This window comes from Hydra vulgaris, chromosome 04 (assembly GCF_038396675.1).
Source record: "Hydra vulgaris chromosome 04, alternate assembly HydraT2T_AEP".
Taxonomy (NCBI): domain Eukaryota; kingdom Metazoa; phylum Cnidaria; class Hydrozoa; order Anthoathecata; family Hydridae; genus Hydra; species Hydra vulgaris.
Window position 1 is genome coordinate 16,976,483 of NC_088923.1, and position 23,308 is coordinate 16,999,790.

Sequence of the window (23,308 nt, forward strand, 5' to 3'; positions counted from 1 at the left end):
AATTTGCTATAAACACTCAATATAGTAATTTTCCTATAGGTCTAAAAGTCAATGAAAAAAATTTATTAGTATGCAAAAATGGAATAGCAAATAAAATTATTATACTTAAAATTAAAGCTAAAACTCCTCCTAATTTGTTAGGAATTGATCTTAATATAGCATAAGCAAATAAAAAATACCATTCTGGCATTATATGAACAGGAGTTACTAATGAATTAGCGTTAATAAAATTTTCTGGATCACCTAGAGTATTAGTATAAAAAAATACTATAAATAATAGAATAAATATTAATATAAAAAATCCATAAATATCTTTTATTGCAAAATATCAATGAAATGGAACCTTATCAAAGTTACTATTAATTCCTAATGGGTTACTAGACCCAACGCTATGGATTAGTACTATGTGAATTAAAATTAAAGATGCTAATACAAATGGGAATAGATAATGTAAACTAAAAAATCTACCTAAAGTGGCATTATTTACACTAAATCCACCTCAAATTCATTGAACTATGTCATCTTCTATATAAGGAATTGCAGATAAAAAATTTGTAATTACAGTAGCCCCCCAAAAGGACATTTGTCCTCAAGGTAATACATAACCTATAAAGGCAGTAATCATCATTACTATAAATATAGTTATACCTGAAAATCAAATAGGTTTTTTTTGATAACCTCCATAGTATAAACTTTTGCCTATATGAATATAAACACAAATAAAAAATAAAGAAGCTCCATTAGCGTGGATTGATTTTAATAAAAATCCATAATTTACATCTCTGCATATATGAATTATTGATTTAAAAGCTAAAATTATATCTCCACAATAATGCATAGCTAAAAAAATTCCAGTAATTAATTGAATTGCAAAACACAATCCTAACAAAGATCCGAAATTTCATAAATAATTTATATTTGATGGAGAAGGAAGATCGATTAAAGTAGAATTAATATGTTTTATAAGATGATTGTTTTTTCTAATCCTCATTAAATAGAAATGTTAGTATAAGAGCTAAATATTATGGAATCAATAAGTATATTAGGATAAACCCCTAATACAATAATAAACACTATTAATGGTAATAAACTTTGAAATTCAAAACTTATTATATCTCTTGAAAATTTTAGATAAGGCGAACTAGAACCAAAAAACATTCTATTGTAAACCCATAAAGAATAAATTAAATTTATGAAAACCCCTAGTAAGATTAATAAAATTATAAACAAAGAAAACTTAAAAGCTGAGATTATTAAGAATAATTCAGCTATAAAATTTAATGTTAAAGGAAATGAAACATTAGCTAAAATTAAAGTAAATGTGATTATACTTAAAATCGGCATAGTAATAGTTAAACCTCTAAAATATTTTATAATTCTAGAATGAAATCTAAAATACACAATTGAAGTGATAATGAACAAACCTGAGCTAGATAAACCATGAGCAATCATCATTAACATTGACCCGACTAATCCTTCAATAGAATGTGAAAAAATACCTATAGTCACTAAACCCATATGAGAAACTGAAGAATAAGCAATTAAACGTTTTATATCTATTTGACGACATGTAGTTAAAGCACCATAAACTATGGCTATAATACTCATTATAATAATCAATGGATAATAAAATTGAGAAGCCAATGGAAAAATTGGATAACAAAACCTAATCAAACCATAACCCCCCAATTTTAAAAGTATTCCTGCCAATAAAATTGAACCTGCTATTGGTGCTTCTACATGAGCTTGAGGAAGTCAGATATGGAATGGTACCATTGGTATTTTTACAGCTAAGCCTATAAAAAACCCTATAAATAATCAAAATTGAATATTATACGGAATTTTTATAATTAATAAATTTTCATAGTTAGTAGTCCCAGTTAATGAATATATTTTAAATATACTTATTAACATTAATAAAGACCCTATTAAGGTGTAAAAAAAGAAATAAAAAGCAGCTTTAATTTTTTCTTCTCTATAACCTCATATACCAATCATAATAAATACAGGTATTAATATACTTTCAAACAAAATATAAAACCATAAGATATCTAAAATAGAAAATACTGTAATTAATAGAATAACTGACACAAATAGCAATATATTAAATTCTTTTTTAAAATATTTTATAGATTTTAAGCTTATTAGTATACATATAGGAATTAATAAAATACTTAAGCCTATAAAAAATATAGACAAACCATCAACAGAAAGGATAAAATTATTTCAATTAATAAATATTGAATTTATTAGTAATCAACTGAAATTTAAATTAAATTGAAAATTTAAAATTTTATGATTTAAAATAAAAAATAGTATAAAATAAAATAACAATATTAAAGATCAAAACAAAGAAATATTAAAAATATTTTTATTATTTCTTTGAACTAACAAAATGTTTATTATGCTTAAAAACGGAATTAATAAAAGAAAGATTAAATACATCACTTATTAGATAAACCTCAAAAAGCTCATAATAAAGAATTAGTAATAATAATAAATGATAGACTCAAAGGTAGATAAGATTTTCATAATAAACCCATTAACTGATCATATCTTAATCTAGGAAAGGAAGTTCTAACTCAAATAAACAAAAAAACAAATACAATCATTTTTAAAAATAAAATAAAATTATTAATAAAGAAATAATTATTTCAATCCCCTAAAAATAAAATTACAAAAAAAGCACTAGTAAATATTATATGAGAATATTCTGCCAAAAAGAACAAAGCAAAAGACATCGAAGAATATTCTACATTATAACCAGAAACTAATTCTGATTCACCCTCAGTTAAATCAAAAGGAGCTCTGTTAGTTTCTGCTAATGAACATATAAAAAACATTATAGCTATAGGTCATAAAGGGAAAATATAAGAAATGCTTTGACTTTGTGAGTTTATCAAAGAATAAATATTTAAAGTTCCAGCACATAGAATACAAGAGAAAACAACTAAGCTAATACATACTTCATAACTTATCATTTGAGCAGCAGCCCTCAATGAACCCAAAAAGGCGTATTTAGAGTTACTTGTCATCCAGATAAAAGTATAGAATATATGTTTATTGAAGAAATGGCAAAAATAAACATCACTCCCAAATTAAAATCAAAGATTAAGTTATTTATCCCTAATGGAATTATTACCCAAATAAGTAAAGATAGAGTTAAAGCTAAAATAGGAGAAAATAGATAAAGAAATATGTTAACATGATTAGGAATAATTAACTCCTTTGAAAATAATTTTACACCATCAGCTAAGGGTTGTAATAACCCATATATTCCTACCACATTAGGACCTTTTCTATTTTGACTATAACCTAAAATTTTTCTTTCTGCTAAAGTCAAATAAGCTACAGAAATTAAAACTGGAACAATAATTATCAAAAACTTTATAATTTCTAGTATAATTAAATATATATCTTTCATTATCCTTTTAGTAAATTTAATAATTTTAAAGAAATAGATCCTTTTATTTTATAAAAAGCCACTATTATCGATAATCCAATAGCTGATTCAATAGCAGCAATAGTTATTATGTATATTGCTATTATTTGTCCTTCCAGAGAAAAATTAGTTAATGAACTTAATATAAAATTCATTGAAATAGATAATAATAAGATTTCTATACTAACTAGAATTAATATTATATTGCTTCTATTAATAATTATTCCTATAATACTAATACAAAACATAATTATTACTAATAAATTGAAATCAAATAGCATTATTCTCATTCTAACCCCCCCCCCCTTAATCACTCATAAATTAGTCCTATAACTAATACAATTATAAATAGATAAATAACAAATTGTGAATAATAATCTATTAAATTTGAATTTACAGATCATGGGAATAAATAAATTATTTCTAAGTCAAATACTAAAAACAAAATAGCAATTAGAAAAAATCTTATAGAAAATGGTTGACCAGTTGAATGAAAAGGATTAAACCCACATTCATAAATAGAAACTTTTTCCTTATCTGGTGATTTAAAAGAGAGAAAAATTGAAAAAAACAAAATAACAGAACTAAGTAAAAAACTAATAAATAAATAAATAAATTTAATTTCATGAATTGTTTCTTAAGTGTTGTATAAATATTTTTTGCTTCTTTAAGTTAAAATTATGAGTAATAGTTAAAACAATTACCCCTATCATCCCTATTGACAGAATAATGCTTATCAACATAAAATTTATATAATATTTAGAATAAAAGAATAAAACTAAATTATGAAAATTATGATAATTTATTAGATTAAAATTTAAAAAATTATTATCTAAATAATAAGGTAAAAACACATTTTTGTTAATAACTTTTATGATTAATGAAGCTAAAACAATTAAAAAATTTACAGATATTTGCCTTTTGATGTTAGTTTTATTCATCAAAAGATTGGGAAGAATAAGTGGTAATTCTTTTGTTTTGTTTGGTTTGTGGAAAAGAGAAAATTTAGTTTTTTGAATATTCAAAGACAATTTGTTGCATATAAACCATTCATTTACTTTATTTAATGCTTCATTTACTACTTTAAAAAGTGTTTCAATATTTTTGTGAGAATAAAAAACATTCGAGTCATCTGCGAATAAAATAAAATTTAATAGGTTTGATGTTGAAGACAAATCATTTATGTATAGTAAAAAAAGTTAAGGTCCAAGTATAGAACCCTGTGAGACTCCGCAATTTACAGTTTTTTTGGTCATTTCTAAATTTTCAAATTGTACATATTGTTTTCTGTTTGAAAGGTAATTTTTAAACCAGAGTAAGTTTGTCTCCTTTATTCCGTAATATTTCAGTTTTTTTATTAGAATGGAATGTATCAAAAGCTTTCGACAAATCAATGAAAACTCGTAACGTAAAACAGTCTTAAGTAAAAGCATTAGATAAGTGATTAACTAACTCTACTATTGCGTGATCTGTTGAATGTTGTTTTTTGAAACCAAATTGCTTACTGTATAACATGTTGTTTTCAATTAAATGATTATACAGCCTATTGTACACTATACGTTCAAGCAACTTCGAGAAACAAGAAAAAACAGATATAGGCCTGTAATTAGAAGGTTCTGACTCATCTCCAGACAAATACTGGAGTTACTCTAGCAATTTTTAAATTATCCGGAACTTTACCTGATTTAAGTGACTGATTGAAGATATGAAACAATGATGGTTCAATTATATCATAGACTAATTTTAATATATTAACGCTAACTTTATCCGATCCTGCACTTTTGTTACTTTTTAAGCTAAGTAATGCAGTCCACAATTCACGTATATCTAGCTTTGACTTTTTGTTAGGTAAGAATCAAATGTTGAAGAAGTTAAAGGAATACTTTGTGCAAAATTAGAGCTAACATTAATGAAGAAACTGGTAAATTCTTTATAAAGAATTTACCAGTTTCTTTATTAATGTTAGCTCTAATTTAGCACAAAGTATTCCTTAGCACAAAGTATTCCGGTGAATCCAATTTATGATAAAGCACTAATAGCTATAGCTTCACCGATCACCTGATTCACCGTCAATTAAAAGTTTTTTTGGCAGAGCGTTATTTTTATATTTGTTTTGTCCGATTATTTCTTTAATAGCTTTCCAAGTTTGTTGTTTCCATTTTCTAGCAATTTCGAATAATATTTTTTTTTAGAGTCTTTTTTTGATTTTTTCAAATATATTTTTATGGTTTTTATGTTTTGCTTCGGTAGAATATGTTTTTTTTAAAGAAATTTTTCATAAAGGTTTTGTTTTTTTCTTGGTGATTTTAATAAGCATTTTGTTATCCAAGGCGATAGAAGTGATTTTGAATTTACATAAAACTTTTTTACAGGAAACACTTCATTGTATTGTTTACAAAATTGCGCTAGGAAAAGTTCATAAGCATTGTTAACATCACGTGATTGGAGAACAAACTCCCAATTAACGAAGTTAATTAGAAGGTTGTGAAATTGTTGTAGGGAGTTTTCATTGATCTGTCGCTTGTAAATAATGTGCTTTGTGGAAATATTATCAGGGGTTATGCTTATTATTATTAGAAATGTGGGAAAATGGTATGTCAAATCAGTCTTTATTATACCTGTACTAAAGCAGCTATTAGAAAAATTATTAGTAATTATGTTATCTAGTTGGGTGGTGGAACTTTTTGTGATTGTTGTTGGCTTAGTTATTGTTGGAATGAGGTTATTTTTTAAAAGAGTATTTACAAAATATTTAACACTGTTATTTGACGCATGATTCAAAAGATTAAAATTCAGGTCACCGACTAAGTAAACATGCTTTTGTTTTTTATTAACTTTTGTTAAAAAAGTACGTAAAGAAACTTTAAAATTTTTTAAATTACCCGCTGGTTCTCTATAAATAACATTAATAATTATGTTTTTAGAATTTTGGTTAATTATTTCAATACACAATGACTAGCAATCTTTTTTATTCACATTGAGGCCATTAGGTGGTATAAAATTAATTGACTTATAAATAAAAATGCATACACCTCCACCGGTACGGAAGTTTCGTGGTTGATGAATTGACGCATAATTTGTTAATTCAAATTGAAATTCGAATTCAACTTCAAATTCAACTTCTAAAATAAACATCCAATCAACTCAAAAGTTTCAGAATATTTTTATCTTACCAACACAAACAGACTGTAGCAATATTTTTTGATAAAAAAATTTATATCAAAACTTTAAAAGATATTATCAAAACCTTAAATATTGTGATGAATTTTATGTAGTTCTGCTACATTTCGCGATTAATTGTTAAAGAGCACACCCCGAAAATTTCAAATTTTTAACTTTATGTTTTGTACAAGATCGAGAAAAAGAATTCTGTAAATAATTAATAAATAATTAGTAAATCAAAATAAAGGTGGCAAAAACAATTAGGTACTGATAGTACATATATACTGAATTTAGCAACACCCCTAGGGGCGTTCCTATAGAAGCTAAAAAGATTTTATCTTAAAAAATCAATTTTACTTAATGTTGAGTTTAAGTATATATAAAGGTATAAATTTTCTAAATCTAGAATAAATTTCAAATAAAATAACGTAAAAATATTATTTTGATTTTTTAGTGTATTTTAACCTATAAGCCACCTATGAATTGCGCTACACATGCAAAATATATCCAGAGTGCACAGCATGTAATAGATCTATACATATAAGTTATTCAAAAATCTATTTACGCAGGAATTATTAAGTTCTAAATATCGCGAGGTTAGAATTATTTTGTTCTATCTACATTTTTTTGAAAAATTCGAGTTATTAATTGTGATATGTACCTCAAAATAATGTTTTTCTACTATATTGAAGTCGAAGTTATAATCAAAAAAGTTGCGGAGAAAACATACGTAATATAAATCTTTTTATATGCCGTCTCCAAAAATTTTTATTTTTTAAATCGTTTTATTTTAAAACTTAAAAATGTGGAGATAGATAAAAATAACTCTAACCTCGCGAAGGATAACTTTAACCTCGCGATAAGTCGATGTGAGCTTATTTTCTTATGTTTGAAACTTTTTTACCAGTAAAAATTGACCTTGTGCACTAAAAAAAAACACTTTATTTATATGAGTTCCATGACGCATAACATTACTGTTTTTATTATAATAATATTATGCTTAATATAAAAAGTGTTAAAGCTTTCTTTATGACCGCAGAATAATGTGCATAATAATGTCTGAAGCCATAGCTAAAATACATTTAAACCAATACTAAAATCACTAAAACACTTTAAAATAACGCTAAAATACATTTCTTGAGTATTCCGAAGTATATAATTTGCAAAACAATAAGACTGTCACTGAGCAAACTGTCCGCGGAGTAAATTGTCCGATAGGACATTTTACTAGAATTAAATTTATCGACAAGTTTTTAATTTTATTTAATAATCTTATAGTGTTGAAAATTATGTGAAATTTACAACTCCTTCATTTTAGGGAGGGCGAAAACTTTTAGTGGTAATAAATTTTGAGCGATAATAGATTATTTAAAAAAATAAATTTTAGATCTTAGAAAAATCAGGCGTTCAACTGCAACACTGAAGAAAACTTATTTGATTTATAAAATAAGAAGTCTAAACAATTCAAGTTTGCTGAACTTCCCATTTTAGTTAAATTTTCATGATAACTTAATTAATTTATGATTTAGACAAAGCATAGACGCGCTTACGATTATTTAAATAAGATTACCTAACTAAAAGATTTGTTTATAAGAAATGACGTAAAGTTAGTTATTATAAAAGGACCTAAAAGATTAATTATAAACTTATAACGTTTTTTCGTATGCTTAAGGGTTAATTAACCATGACTATATTATAATTTTATTGCTAATTGCGAAGTGAAACTGCTTAAAATATTAGGTTTTGCAGTGTTTGTTGTTATTGTAACGTAATTATTTTCCCGATATTTTGCGGAACTCGCCATATTAAAAAACTGAACTGCTATTTAATAAAACATATTCAAAAGTACTTTTGATTGTTCTATGATTGGTTAGACGAGGTACAATTATTTTATAAAGTTTTGTTGATTATATTTTCATTTTTTAGGTTTTTATGTTAAAAAAAAAATTCTATATATTTCTAAGTGTTTTTATTCAATTTAATTATAAACTCAATCAATATATCTAAACTCAATGTGTTTGTTGTAGCATAATGTATTTTTCGTTCATTATATTTTAAAATGTTAGGTTTTTATATAACATTTACCTCAGGTGCTTAATATACGGGAAGATATTAATTAGTTTTTTAGTTTTTTTTTTTTTTTTTACTCTTCCTGTTTTGTTTTTTTAAGGACCCCATCCCCTATTTCTAAATTTAAAAAAAACGTTAGATCACAAATGACAAAAGTGTGAAGCTAAACAAAAATATTTTTAAAGAACTAAGTGTTTTTTTTTAAAGAATTCTTTTTAAAAGCTGTTATAAACCCATCCACGTGCATTAAAGGCCTATGAGAAAATTCATTGCGTTTTATTTAAGGTAAATAAAATTCCATCTCTGACCAGGTTTGTTGTGCTTTGGTAATTACTTCCAACATTACTCACCATAAGTTAATATCGTTGAAAAAAAAAAGTTAATATCGCATAACAAAGATTTTCAGTTCTTTATATTATTATATTATAATTTTTTGTTATTTTCTTAGCATAACTTAAGTGCATATCATTATTTTTTTGGTATCAGTAATTGTTATTCAAAAGTTATTAGTATTTTGTTTGGTGTAAAGCTTTATGAGGAACTAGCTGGATTACCCTGCGCTTCGCGCGGGTTTCTGTCACACTTAAACTTGACCAAATTTATCTTTTCCAAATTAAGTTGTTTAAATTTAAGTAAATGAAATTCTTATTTATTCTGAACAGAAACATATGAAGGTTGACAAAGTTACCAAATACTAAAGGTACAGTCTGTTGTTACTGGAGGGCATTCTGACACACGACATTGACTGTTTTATTTTCTGGAGCAAGTATGTAGAGATTTTGAGGTGATCCGACTCTAGAACAGGCCACATAGAGTTGACCATGAGAAAAGCATGGTTTTTCTAGGTTGACGTAAACAACCTGCAAAGAATGACCCTTGATTGTCATTGCAAAAGAGATTCGGACTGGAAACTGCAGGCGCTTAAAGTGCAGAGGAGAATTCTTGTCATCGTGAATGAGTGGGGTTCTTGGAATAAAGACATCTTCACCTTTAGCACAACCTGCTAGAATTGTAGCTTCAATTACATGTGGCATGCACTTTTTATGTCAAGTCGAGTTCCATTGCACAGTTTTGGAACATCCAAGTTGCGTAAAAGAATAATTGGTGCGCCGACTTTAAGTTCAAGTTTGTGGGATGGCATGCCACTTGGTTCTAAGGAATTCAAAAACTCTACAGGATATTCTACCGCATCGTCCATGTCAGTTGTGGTGTCAACTGAGGTGTAAGTATGCACCTGCCCCGGAATCTCATTGATCATGTTGGCATTAATTGCATTGACAGCTCTGTTTGTTGGGGCCAAAATTGCTCTCTCACACAGCCAGGCATAGTACGAATTCGGACCTTCAGCATACTTTCTAAGAATGTCTGGGAAAACCTTGTTCTTTAACTCAAGTAATGAGTAACCATGTTGCTAAAATTAGCAGAAAAACCAATTCTTCCACCTTGATTAGGTTGTACCCTGCCTTCACCAAGCATTAATACCAATCTAGAAAATTCCAGTGCAGAAGGATCACCCGAGACTCGAGCTCGCATTTTTGTGGTAAGGACCCTTCATTTTACATCAGGCCATAATGTAGAAGATGCTTTGAGACATGCATGAATTGCATCAGCAGGCGTTCCTCGTGGTATGATTGGCAGTGTTTGCCGAAAATCACTAGCAAGTAAAAACAATACTCTACCCATAACCCTTTCATTTCACCAACAATCCTTGAGTGTGTCATGTACTGCTTCCACACCATGCTTGTGCATTATTGTTACCTCATCTCAAATTATTAGCTTGAACAGTCGAAAAAAATCACTCAAGGCAGACTCGGCATTAACTCTGCACACTGGTGCCTCATCAAGATTCATATCAAGAGGTAAATGAATGTTAAGTGCACTGTTTGACCACCTTTTAGCAGTGTAGTTGATATACCCGATGAAGCAGTGGCAAGTGCAATGTCACCATAACTTCTGACTGGCCAATAGCAGGTTCATCAGAGTTGTCTTTCCAGTTCCTCCAGGTGCATCAAGAAAGTACAAACCTCCATTGCCTTGATCAATTTTTTGTAACAGTTCTTGGTAAACTGCTTGCTGTTCTGCCACATTGTTGACTTTTGGCTCATTTTCAGACACATATCGCCTCATCTTGTCTAAGTTATATGTTTCTTGCAGGAAATTATGACTGAGCTGTTGTGGGCCATGTTGTTGTGGTGGTTGGACTGGAAGATGCTAGCCAGTCTTTTGCAAAACTTTGTCCTCCAAGAGAATTAAGGCCTGGTTGTACATTGCCGGTGTATATTGTAATGAGCGATCATTGAGTTGTCTTTGTGCTTGGAAGAGGATATCCTCAGCCATCCAATTTTTGTATTGATCCCAGAGGGCCTGTGGTTCAGATGGATAACAGCATGTAATAATGATGGCGAAGAATTCACGAACTTTGAATGGTGATTGACAAACAACCGCTTCTTCAAGACAATCAGTGTTGGTCATCTTTAAGTAACACACGCCGCAAACATGCCTCTTGCTATGACTGACATAGTACTCCGTCTACTATCTTCAACATCTTGAAGGATGTTGGACCTCGAACTGTGAACAGGAGTAGACGCAAATGATAACACTCAGAGAAGTTGGGGTGAACCGTGTAAACCCTGTACCTAATGTCATGGCTGGAGACATGACATTAGGTACAAGAGATTCAGAGCAAGACATCTTGCTCTGGATCTCTTGTACCTTGTCGTCAACGCAGCCATCTCTTTGCAGGAATCCATGTGTAGTATTTCGGCACCTCAACATACAGTGAAGTCTGTACAAATTCGTCATGTTGGCAAATTTAAAAAAATGCAGTCAAAGTTGTCATAGGTGGAGCTTCAATCTGTTGAGTCATGTTGTCTTGCCGGAAATAAACTCGCTGACCATTCTTCAGGTGAACATAGAGATGTTGAACAGTTGGGAAATGTTTGTGGATTGGGAAGCTAAGAATCCGCCACACTGCTTCATTTGTACTGATGTAACGACCATGATGATATTGTTGGACCTCATCCTGGACTGCCTGACCTCGTGTTATCGAAACACTGCCTGATCGGAACCTTTGTAGAGATACTTGCAAATGTACTTAATTGCTGAGACAGAACTGCAGTTCTACACATTAGTATGAGCATCAAGCATCTTGCAAAGAAGTGGTGAGTGGGCAACCACCCAAAGATTGTCAATTAGAGCATCCACCATACCAATAACCTGTTGACCATTTTGGACTTTATAACCTCGAACTGACTTGGTAAAGCTATGTCTTTCTTGTCCTGGAGGTCTTTGACAATAAAGTGGATAGCCATCATTGTCGGTTTGCGTTTGAATTAAGAATTGCCGTGGATACTTTTTCCCACGCCAATTGTTGTCATTCATGCACCCAGGATTTGGATAACCTAGACCACATGGAACATGAATCAACTGCTTGCAGACAGTTGCAAACAGTTGTGGATCGGCATCTTTGTCGGGAATCTCAGCACTGATTATCGAGTCAATTTGGTCCGGTCGAATCTTCTCCTTCAGTCACAACAGGAGGTGTGCATGGGGCAGTCCACGTTTTTGCCACTCTATAGTGTAGCACCAGCACTGTGGCTCACCAAAACCCAATTTTGTGATCATATCCATCAGCCGAATCAGTTTCTGATTGAAGACTCGAGCGACCAAATCATGCCGTGTGATGCTTTCTTGACCAGGATACTGAAGTGTCTTTATTTCTGGCTATGCTGGATTTCAGGTGAAGGTGATGAAGAGGCATGGTTGTCCATAAGTCCGCACATAAGCCATTGCATCTTGAGCATATTCATGCATATGCCGAGGACTACCAATGAATGATGATGGCAGGATAACCTGCTGACCGATATTTGTTACATTAGTCAGAGCATCACCACGAGCTGCATCTACCAGGTTGATGTATTCAGTTGCTCGAAGTTGTGTCTGATTCAAGCGGATCCACTTCAACCACTCGGAACCCAGGAGTTGTTGTTTGATGGTTGTTGTTTTGAGGAGACAACAGTGAACCAATTAAATAGTACACTTAGCCCTGAACTTTGAATGTTGGCATGTATCCTTCCTCTCGAATTTGTTGGTAACACCCAAAAGATGTCATTTAGAAGCAATTATTGTAGAGGCGAATATGGCGCAGAAGTTCTGTAGAGATAGGTGAGGACCCATCTAAAAGTGAGCTAAGTTCAACTGGCGGTTGTGGTATATCTGGAACCTGAACCTTGCCGCTTTGACAACAAATCCCTGCTGGCTCCTTCTCAAATCGAATAGCATCACAGTAAGTGCAACGTTTGTCAATGTTGCCAATCGAAACCAGGTTTTCAGCAAATAATGCTTGTGGATGATAGTGAAAGTCCAAGTGCGTCTGGTTAACCGCACGACGGTTAACCAGACGCACTTGTTCAGTTTGTCTACGAATTTGTATAGCCAAAGGGGCCTCTACTGTTTGTTGACTTGCATTTCGAATCCGGTGGGACAGTAGTCGGGCCTGCTGTTGTTCACGGTCTCAGCTGCTCGTGGATCAGCCTGCCGTAGTTGTTGGGAATGCAGTCAAGCCTGCGTTTGTGCATCTGTCTCAGCTGCTCTCCTGTTACGCTGGGTTTGTAGTTGGTTCTGATGTTCTTCTTCAGTTTGAGAAGCTCGAACTGAAGCCATGTGACGTGCAGTTGGTGACCTCTTACCCAATGCAGGATTCTTCTTTGGTGGCATGATGACAAATCTGAACAAAATTGGTGAATCAGTTGAGCTTGTAAAAGAATTCAGTGAAAACAGTAACTTACCGATGAATACATGGTAAAAAAGTTGTTTCAAACGCAGTGGAATGGTGTTGTAATGATGTCAGAAGACCAAATTGATGATGGTATCACTTGCAACTGTCCAACCTGAACAAAATAGGTGAATCAGATGGGCCTACAGAACAGATTGTCAAAAGAGTTCCTTACCAATGACCAAAAGGTGAAAGAGTTGTTCTAAAGGCAGTGAAGTGGTGTTGCAGTAATGCCTGAAGTCCAAAATGGTGGTAACATCACTTGGAAGATGCTTAGGAAACACTAGGATTGAATTCAGACTTGAATGTTTACAATTTGGAAGTTCGCGGAAAATCGCGCTAAAAATCGCGATTGAAAATGGCGGGAAAATTTAAAAATGCTCTTTTGAAAAAAAAAATTATATTGCTGTTTTGGGTCACTTTTGAGGGCTGAGGTGTTTGTATAGGGTAAAACAGGCCATTTCTTGGTGGTTTATTTAATGAAATTTTTCTCTATCATGCATCGTTTCTGGGATACATGGTGGGGATGCCCTCCTTGCACTACATAAGGGCCTTGAAGGAGAAGCCGCTTTTTAAAAATAAACAATCATTCGAGCTAGTACCAGTTGATTACTTAGTAATCAACTGGTACTACATTTAATAGTCACGTGCTACATATAATCGTCTCAGAGAAGACACTTTTGTTAAAATTCGTAGCGTTGCAACATTAACTAGACTAACATTAAAAGTATAATCTATTCATGAGGATATATATCTACAAAAGGTTTATGTACGTTTTACACTATTATTTGATACATTTACGATTAATGCCTATGATATTAACAATAAATACCTGTGATATTTTATCTATTCACTTTACAATTTTTTAATTTTTATTCTGTTTAAACCATAAAGGTTTGTTGTGATGAGCATATAAATTAGGGAAAACATTCTTTTTCCACGTCATATTCTCACCATACATTGTTTTGAATATGTTTTTCAATCCTAGTTGTGGTTTTTAAAACTAAGTTTGTTTAACAAGTATCTCCGAGCTGCATGCACATATTTTATTTAAACATTCTGCCATTTTACACAGACTGTTAAATACTATTTTCAAGTGAAATATGGAATACTAAAGATATCATTATTTCTCTCTTGAGAGTTCATCTCTCTATTTTTTAAGTTTTGAATTTAATAAAGATAACTTAAAGCGACTATTTCCTCAAACTTTAAAAAAACATCCAAAATAAGTCATTTCTATAAATTTTAATTAATGGTCGTTTTTATTGAAACTTATTATGATATTTTATATTTGAAAATTCAATTTTTCAAAGTTTCATTTTAAAAATTTAAGCAAGTTAACCAAAAATGTTTATACTTAGCAGTTAATGACTTCTTTTTTAAAGGTAAATAAATATAAGCAGCTAAAAAAAAGTTGTACCAAACCAAAGTTTATTCTGATGGTTGCAGGGGAGCACAGTGTCTCACATTGTAACATTGCACAAATTAGAATGAAGCATCAATCAAAGAATTAAACATAAATTATAGAACCAAACACCAATCATAGAATCAAACATCAATCATAGAATCAAACATCAATCATAGAATCAAACATCAAAATGTCTAATAATGAACCTAATGATATTGCTCTCAAAAGACAAAAGCATTCATTTCTAAACTTATTTTATAAACAGATAGTCTGTGTCTTATAATGTCATCCAGAAATAAAAGATGTTAAAAATGTTAATTTCCTTCAATAATGATTTTTGAGAATTCTTAACTTTTATAGCCCTTTTGGCAAATGTGACCAAATCGAGATGCCATTTTCTCTTCGGTTAATTTTAATTTTTAAAAGCTTTAAGATATTAGAAACATGCTAAAAAAATGTATGCTAAAAAAAATTTCTACTAAAATTTTCTTTTCAAAAGTTTCACAAAAGTTACTACAAAAAATCTCTTCCCTATTTGTATCGTGGAGTTTCAAGGTCAAGGTTTTTCTTATCTACAAATACATCAATATATCTTGCTTGGAACATTTATCCTTATCCTTTAAAGGAGTAGTTCAAAAAACTCAAAGAACCTAGCGGTACATATTTATGACTGTACAACAACTTCTAGAGAAAGTTGGTATTTAATTTGGTAATTAATCTTTAGCAATTAGACAATAATGGCGGTAAACTGATTATCCTAAAACAGAGATCTTGAGGGAGAATCAGGTAAGTTTTAAACCAGATATCTGTTAATTATGTTTTTTATGGATTGAGTTTTAACTAAACTTTTTAGTAAAAGCCTAATTTTACATGTCCATGTCTTTGCTTTAAAACAGTTCATACTTATAGAACTTTCTAGCTATATGCATGCTAAATTAAACAAAAACCAACTTTTCCTGATCTTTATTTTCTTTCAAAAGTTCATTTGTTATTGTTAGGCCAACAAAGTGTTCTAGTTGGAATCATGTTAACATTGTGTTAGAATATAATTGCTTTTTGGGTTAAAATAAATATTGTGCATTTTTTAAGCATTAGCGTAACAGTAACCAAACTACGTTTGGCTACTGTTATTATTAAGTCCTAGGTACAGGCCGTATGAGAGGGGGGTGCAGTCGGTGCACCGCACCAGCGCCCATAAATAATATATATATATATATATATATATATATATATATATATATATATATATATATATATATATATATATATATATATATATATATATATATATATATATATATAATTATTTTTAAAAATAACACGATGTTTTTTATTCTTGAGATGTTTCGTAAAATTTATTTACATTTTCAAAAGATTATTTTACAATAATAAAAAACTCTGAAATAAATATTAAAAAATAGAAGTCTTTACAGAGAAATATTAACGGACAAAAAATTATACATAATAAACCAATATATTTATTACAAAATAACTCGGTAAATAACCAATCAAAGTAACCAACTGTCAAAAAAAAAATATATATATATATATATATATATATAAATAAACTGACAGTAAAATTAAATAGATAAGTCTATAGTATAATGTAAAGTTTGTTTATTAAGTGAGGTACTTTCCCATTTAATGTGGAGGGCTTCTTTTATCTTTAAATTGTGTTTGGTTGAGGCATTATCCAAATTCTCAAAAGAATCACAGTTAGCCAAATTTTTGCAATTAAGAGATAAATTTAAGTGTTTAAATATATGAGATTGTTTATCACTTTTAAGGTGCTCATTTATTCTAGTTGCCAAGTGTCTGGAGGTTTCTCCAATATAACTGGCATTACAGCCAGCGCAAGAAAATTTATAGACAACATGAGATTTATGCAGTTTAGGAAGTGACTCTTTTAAGCAAAAACAATCTTGTATTTTATTAGTAGTGAAAATTAATTTTATTAGAACATCCTTGCAATATTTATGAACAATTTTTGAAATTTTCCTTTTAGTGTAATTAGAGTACATTCCAATGTAAGTAAAGTATCTTATATTTAAGCTATTAACAATGTTAGACACAGATGGGTTCATTTTCTAACCAATATAGGATTTAATTTCATAGCCAATAATTTTTTGTGGAAATTTATTATTTTGTAAAACTAATGATAGATTCTTAATATCTTTATCAAAACCAAACCAAGAATTATTAATTTGAAATGTACGATCAATCAAACAACGATTAAGTCCAAATTTGTAGCAAGAGGGAATAAAACTAAAAAATTTTTGTAAAAGACCTGTATACGTTTTTTTGTAATAAACTGAAGTCGAAAACGAATTGGATTTTTTAATAAGTACATCTAAAAATGCAATCTGGTTATCTTGTTCTTTTTCCATAGTAAATTTCAGATTTTTATGTTGTTTATTGAGGCGTTTGAAAAATTCTTGAGCTTCGTATTCAGAATTAAAAATAGCAATTATGTCATCCACATAGCGTTTATAAAAAAATGGTGCTGTAAAGGAGCAGTTATTGACCCATGTTTGTAGATGATATCCGACGAAAATATTAGCTAAGATGGGCGCTAAAGGAGAACCCATAGCAACACTATCTGTTTGATCGTAATATTTTCCGCCAAATAGAAAATGTGAACTGGATGTGGAAATCTGAAGTAATTTTTTAAAGTGAATTTTTGAAAAGCGTTTTGAGTTAGTTTTATCTTTAAAAAATAAACCAGTTGCAATGTTGATGATTTCTTTAAGAGGAATATTCATGAACAAACTTTCAACATCATATGAAACGATAAATTTATTAGTTACATTAATTTTTTTTAATTCTTCAACAAAAGAAAATGAGTCTAAAGTGCAAAATTGTTTAGGTATATATGGAGACAATAAATGAGAGAGATGTTTGGCAAGGTTGTAGTTATATGTTCCGATTGTTGAGATGATAGGTCGAAATGTTGGAAGAAAACTATCTTTATTAACTTTGTGCATCTTAGGTAACGCGTAAATTCTTGCAGGTTGAGATCCTACAGGATAGATTTTAGTGTAAATGTCTTTTTCAAAACATTTAAGCTTATAAAGTTTTCTAAGATACCCTTGTAAAGATATTTCTCTTTTTATAGTTGGATCCTCTTTTAATTCTTTAAACTTAGTCTTATTACTTATAATATTATGTAATGAATTTATATAATCAACTTTATTAAAAACAATTATACCATTTCCTTTGTCTGGTCGTGTAATAACAATGTTCTCATTATTCCGAAGTCTTTTTAATATTTTATGTTTTCTTAGACAATTTTCAGATGGAGTGTATTTGTATACGTAGTTGTTAGCCAAATGGGAAAGTTCACTTTTAAGTTGAGGTTTTGAATCGTTGTTTTTTAGTTGATTATTAAGAAATTGCGAAATACAATCAAATTGAGCGAATACATCCGTCTTTTTTATAAACGCTTGTGGCAAAGCGAAACCAAGACCATTGTTTAGTAAATCGAGTTCATCATGTTGTAATGTATATGAGGATAGATTTTGAATAATATTTTGATGTTTAAAAGGAAGAACTGCTGATTTTGTGAGGGAACATAATTTCTTTTCGTGAGTTTTAATGATTGAAAGCTCTTTCTTTTTTATATTGCTTTTGATTACCGTAGTTAAAAGATTCCATTGCAAAGTTGAACAGTTTTTTCTTACTCGAGATTTTAAATTTTCTAACTCTTTGTCCAGTAATTTCTTTTCATTTATTCTTTTATGTAAAGCACTTTTAAGCAATCGTTTTTAAACAAGATTATATCATTATAGTTTGCATATGGTATGTTGAAACCAAGATATTTTGGATAGACTTTGAATAGTTTGCAATTTTTTAAAAAGTTTATGTCTAAGCTTTGTTGCTTTTAATATGAAGTTTTTCAAGTTTTCGTAAAAAATGCAAAGTTAAACCTGCTTGTGAAGAGTTGGCTAAATCGTGAAATATATTTGTTGAACGTCGTAATAGCATAAAATAAGTAATTATTTTTAAAAATAACACGATGTTTTTTATTCTTGACATGTTTCGTAAAATTTATTTACATTTTCAAAAGATTATTTTACAATAATAAAAAAACTCTGAAATAAATATTAAAAAATTGAAGCCTTTACAGAGAAATATTAACGAACAAAAAATTATACATAATAAACCAATGGGTAGAATTCAATAAATACGGCTGCGTATAAACTTTTTTTTAAAATATATATATTTTTTTTAATAATATATAATTATTTCGATATTTCGCTGATCTATCGTGATCAGCGTCATCAGGTATAATAAATAAAATAGTTACAAAGAAATCGTTATAGTAAAAACAAACCGTTAAAAAGATAATACTAAAAAGCCAAAATATAATACAAAAAATTTCTCAAATAACTGACGTCAGCAGATTTTATTAAAAATTCTGAATATTGAATTCTACCCATATTTTAACGTATAACAAGAAAATGACTTTCAAAGATTATATTACTACTTTTTACGGCAAAAAGAAATACGATGATACCAAAAAGTTACAAGATTTGAAGATACGAAATGCGAACTCAAAAAATCAACTCGTTTTTCTTCAAAAATGCTTATCCAATAACATAACTCCAAAATCGTTTAAAATAAAAACTCCAATCCATACTAAAAAAGCAAAAAACATAATGAAGGAATACAGTAAAAAACTACTAATTCATGCTCGTAACGAAGCCAAACACAGATTATATTCAAGTAAGAAATTAATTAATAAATTAAATATATTTCTTCAGACAAAAGTAAGATTACACGATTATGAGTTAATTAAAAGTATAACCAACAAATCAAAAAATTACCATTATAATAAGAAAAAAACGGAAATGAAAGAAAAATATTATAAATTACAAATTACACCGATTATAAAAAATACTTTTGATCCTCCCAATCAAGTTATTAAACCTGCTATACTCAATTTAACTAATGTTACTCTGGATAAATCAGCAACTGAGCTACTCAATTTAGGTCCAAATTTTGTACCACTGCAGAAAAAAATTCCTTATATGGATATTATAACTAATATCGAAACTTGCGCTTTACAACTTGAAAAACTTAAAAAACCAACACAGGCAGAAACTCTACAACAAAACTGTTCAAAAATTTTAACAAATTCACTAAAATTAAAATTAAAAGATAATATAACTAAGCAACAACGTCTTTCCATAAACAAATTAAAAAACAATTCTAATATTAAGATATACCCTTTCGATAAAGGCACAGGTTTCGCATTATTAAACCAAAAAGATGCATCTCTCAAATTAGAAAAACAAATAAAAAATAGCAAAATTATTGATTATGATCCAACATCCACATTGACTACTAAATTTCAAAGACAATTGTGCAAATTAAGAAAAGAAGGTAAGCTAGACACAAATACATACTTTAAAATGTATCCATCAGATTGTAACTCACCAAGGATTTACGGAATGATTAAAGCTCACAAACCAGTAAAAGATCACCCAATGCGCCCCGTTGTATCAACAATTAACACACCACCTTATGGAACATCTGATTATTTTGTTAAAATTATTCAACCGACTCTGAACAAAAAAAAAAGTAGACTTATGAATTCTAATAGTTTTGTAAATGAAGCTAAGCAATGGATAATAGATTCTAACGAAGTTCAAGTTTCATTTGATATAGTCAATTTATATCCATCCATACCCATTGACGAAGCAATTCCGGTTATTATTGATATATTGAACGCTGACATTGATGACTTAAAAACTCGAACTAAACTTACTCTTGCAGACATTCACCAATTAATTGAACTTTCATTAAGTATATGCTATTTTTTATATGAAAACAATATCCGAGTAATACCTAATTCAGGTCCTATAGGTTTATCTTTAATGGTTGTTATGGCGGAAGCGTTTTTACAAAATATAGAAAGAAAAGCCCTTAACATAGCAATTGTTTATACATCCGAATCAAAAACTTACAAGAGATATGTAGATGATTGTCACGTTTGCTTCGCTTCAATAAAACAACAACAAATGTTCCTGAACATCCATAATGAACAACATCCTGCCATAAAATACACAGTGGAACTTGAAAACGACCTCAAACAACTCAATTTCCTAGATATTAATATTACAAACACAGGCTCTGGAGCTTATGAATTTCAAATACATCGAAAAGAAGCTATTACAAATGTTCAACTTAAACCTAACTCGAACATTAATTCTAACATTATTATTGGCGTTTTCAAAGGATTTTTATGTCGTGCAAAAAGAATTTGCTCTCAAAAACACCTTCAAAAAGAAATTGATTTTCTAATAGACATATTTGTTGAAAATGGCCACGACAAGAACATTCTAAATAATATTACTATAGACTATTTAAAAAACGGTTCAAAAAACACCACATGTCAACCATTAGATACCCAACCCTTTATAAAACTACCCTGGATACCAATTGTTGGTCCAAAACTTCGTAAAGAATTTCGAAAACAAAACATAAAGGTTATTTTCACATCAACTCCCAATTTAAAAAATATTTTTTGCAACAAAAAAACTAAACTACCTCTAAACACAGACCCTGGCGTATACCAGCTAAAATGTTCATACGGTTCGATATACATTGGTGAAACTAAAAAGAAGGTGATATCGAGATGTATTGAACACCAGAAAAACAGCTTAAAAGAAAAATGGTCCAGTTCGGGTGCAACTGAACATTCCAAAACATGCCATGGTAAGTTTGATTGGTTGCACCCCAAAACATTATCTGTAGCCCCAGAATATCGAACTCGGAAAATCAGAGAGTCACTCGAAATAAGCAAAGCTAGGGTTCGACAGGAGTTGAGAAATGGTGATGTGGTTCTCAATCGGGATGACGGTGATAACGTGACAACTAAAACCTGGGGGCCATTTTTTTAATAAAATCTGCTGACGTCAGTTATTTGAGAAATTTTTTGTATTAACGGGTGGTTACTAAAAATCCGGACTATCTTTAACTGAATTTTAAATGCCACAAACTAAATTATTTTTTTCATGCTTATATCCATTTTAAAGCTTATTTAATTCTCTATAAGTTAATTTACTTGTTTTTAGATAATTAATAATAGTTAAGAAAATAATGATGGCCAAGCAAGAAGAGGTAAGAAAACGGATTTACGAGTTCTATTTGAAAAATAAATTGCAAGGTAAAAAGTTCACAGTAGCTCACTTCAATGCTGAAAAAATTCCAAGAAGCACTATCTATGATATAATCAAACGTGTTGAGAATGATTCTGGGTACAAAAGAGTGCAAGGAAGTGGTCGTGTGGCCAAAATCATAACCCCAAAGGGTATCAAGCGCCTGAAAACCATATTTGATCACAGTGACCGAGTTTCGATGAGGCAAGCTGGTCGAAAATATGGATGCAGTCATTCACATATCATTAAAACTCTTGCCAAGTACACTGACATCAAAAGTTATAAAAAACAGGGTATACCTCATCGACTAGAGAACCAGAATGAGCGAATCAAAACCGGCATTGATCGTGTTTATCGTGATTTTAAAGGAAAATCGGTCATCCTTGACGACGAGTCTTACTTTACTCTGTCACACTCAACAATTAATGGAAACAGCACCTACTACTCTAGCAACAGAGACAAGACTCCACCAAGTGTTAAATATCGCAAAAAGCGCAAGTTCGAGCCCAAGGTGCTTGTCTGGCTGGCCGCTTCTGACAAAGGTATTTCAAAGCCATTTTTTATCCCCAGCGGCCTTGCAGTCAATAAAGCCATCTATGAAATTAATTGTATAAAGAGAAGATTAGTGCCGTTCATCAACGCTCATCATGCCGATGGTAATTATATATTTTGGCCGGACCTGGCGTCATCGCATTATGCCAAACCGTGACCAACTGCTATGAGACTCATAACATCAATTTTATCAAAAAAGTTGACAATCCGCCAGCCGTACCGGAGTGTCGTCCAATAGAAGACTTTTGGGCTATTTTGAAAGGCAAAGTGTATGAGAGTAACTGGCAAGCAAAAGACGTGAAGCAACTACAAACCAGAATAAAGCTTTGCCTGAAAAAAATTGACCTTAACCTTGTATTTTCACTTTTTGGGTCAACTCGTGTTAGAGTTGGCCGAATCCGAAGAAACAGACTGGTTGAAGACGAACTTAATTGAAATAAATAAATAACTAAAAACTCTTTTTAATGATATTTTTATTTAATCTCTACCATAAAAACTATGGGAGTAATTGCCTATGAAAGTTAGTCCGGATTTTTAGTAACCACCCGTTATATTTTGGCTTTTTAGTGTTGTCTTTTTAACGGTTTGTTTTTACTATAACGATTTCTTTGTAACTATTTTATTTATTATACCTGATGACGCTGATCACAATAGATCAGCGAAATATCGAAATAATTATATATTATTAAAAAGTATATATATATTTAAAAAAAAAGTTTATACGCAGCCGTATTTAT

General features: G+C 30.1%; 4 protein-coding genes across 4 annotated transcripts in view; 2 read left to right on the forward strand and 2 right to left on the reverse strand.

Moving 5' to 3' along the window:
• Nucleotides 1–16: 16 nt before the first annotated feature.
• Nucleotides 17–1,608, reverse strand: LOC136079228 (cytochrome b-like). Its single transcript, XM_065794951.1, has 3 exons — nucleotides 1,425–1,608; nucleotides 679–840; nucleotides 17–267 (listed from the first exon to the last, which is right to left on the reverse strand). Exons 1-3 carry the CDS (start codon nucleotides 1,606–1,608, stop codon nucleotides 17–19), a joined length of 597 nt encoding a protein of 198 aa, XP_065651023.1.
• A 6,661-nt stretch (nucleotides 1,609–8,269) lies between these two features.
• LOC101238818 (uncharacterized) overlaps nucleotides 8,270–23,308 on the forward strand; it is a 28,204-nt gene continuing 13,165 nt past the window's right edge. The window contains exon 1 of the mRNA XM_065795626.1: nucleotides 8,270–8,483. The gene's annotated coding sequence lies outside the window, so the exon portion shown is untranslated. The remainder of the gene's footprint in view (nucleotides 8,484–23,308) is intronic.
• On the reverse strand, nucleotides 16,944–19,295 carry LOC136079229 (uncharacterized). Its single transcript, XM_065794952.1, has 2 exons — nucleotides 19,207–19,295; nucleotides 16,944–18,603 (listed from the first exon to the last, which is right to left on the reverse strand). Exons 1-2 carry the CDS (start codon nucleotides 19,293–19,295, stop codon nucleotides 16,944–16,946), a joined length of 1,749 nt encoding a protein of 582 aa, XP_065651024.1.
• LOC136079230 (uncharacterized) lies at nucleotides 19,317–21,761 on the forward strand. Its single transcript, XM_065794953.1, has one exon. It carries the CDS (start codon nucleotides 19,317–19,319, stop codon nucleotides 21,759–21,761), a length of 2,445 nt encoding a protein of 814 aa, XP_065651025.1.

Bases quoted from the DNA above. Each gene is read 5' to 3' on its own strand.
- LOC136079228 (XM_065794951.1), bottom strand. From the start codon at position 1,608: ATGAGTATTATAGCCATAGTTTATGGTGCTTTAACTACATGTCGTCAA. The intron at 841-1,424 runs GTTTGTTCATTA...GAATTTTTTTAG, and splicing joins TCATGGTTTATCTAGCTCAG to CTATGCATTATTGTGGAGAT. The intron at 268-678 runs GTTATCAAAAAA...TATTATTTATAG, and splicing joins CAAAAGTTTATACTATGGAG to TATTTTTTTATACTAATACT.
- LOC136079229 (XM_065794952.1), bottom strand. From the start codon at position 19,295: ATGGGTAGAATTCAATATTCAGAATTTTTAATAAAATCTGCTGACGTC. The intron at 18,604-19,206 runs GTATTATCTTTT...ATTGCTTAAAAG, and splicing joins TATTATATTTTGGCTTTTTA to TGCTTTACATAAAAGAATAA.
- LOC136079230 (XM_065794953.1), top strand. From the start codon at position 19,317: ATGACTTTCAAAGATTATATTACTACTTTTTACGGCAAAAAGAAATAC.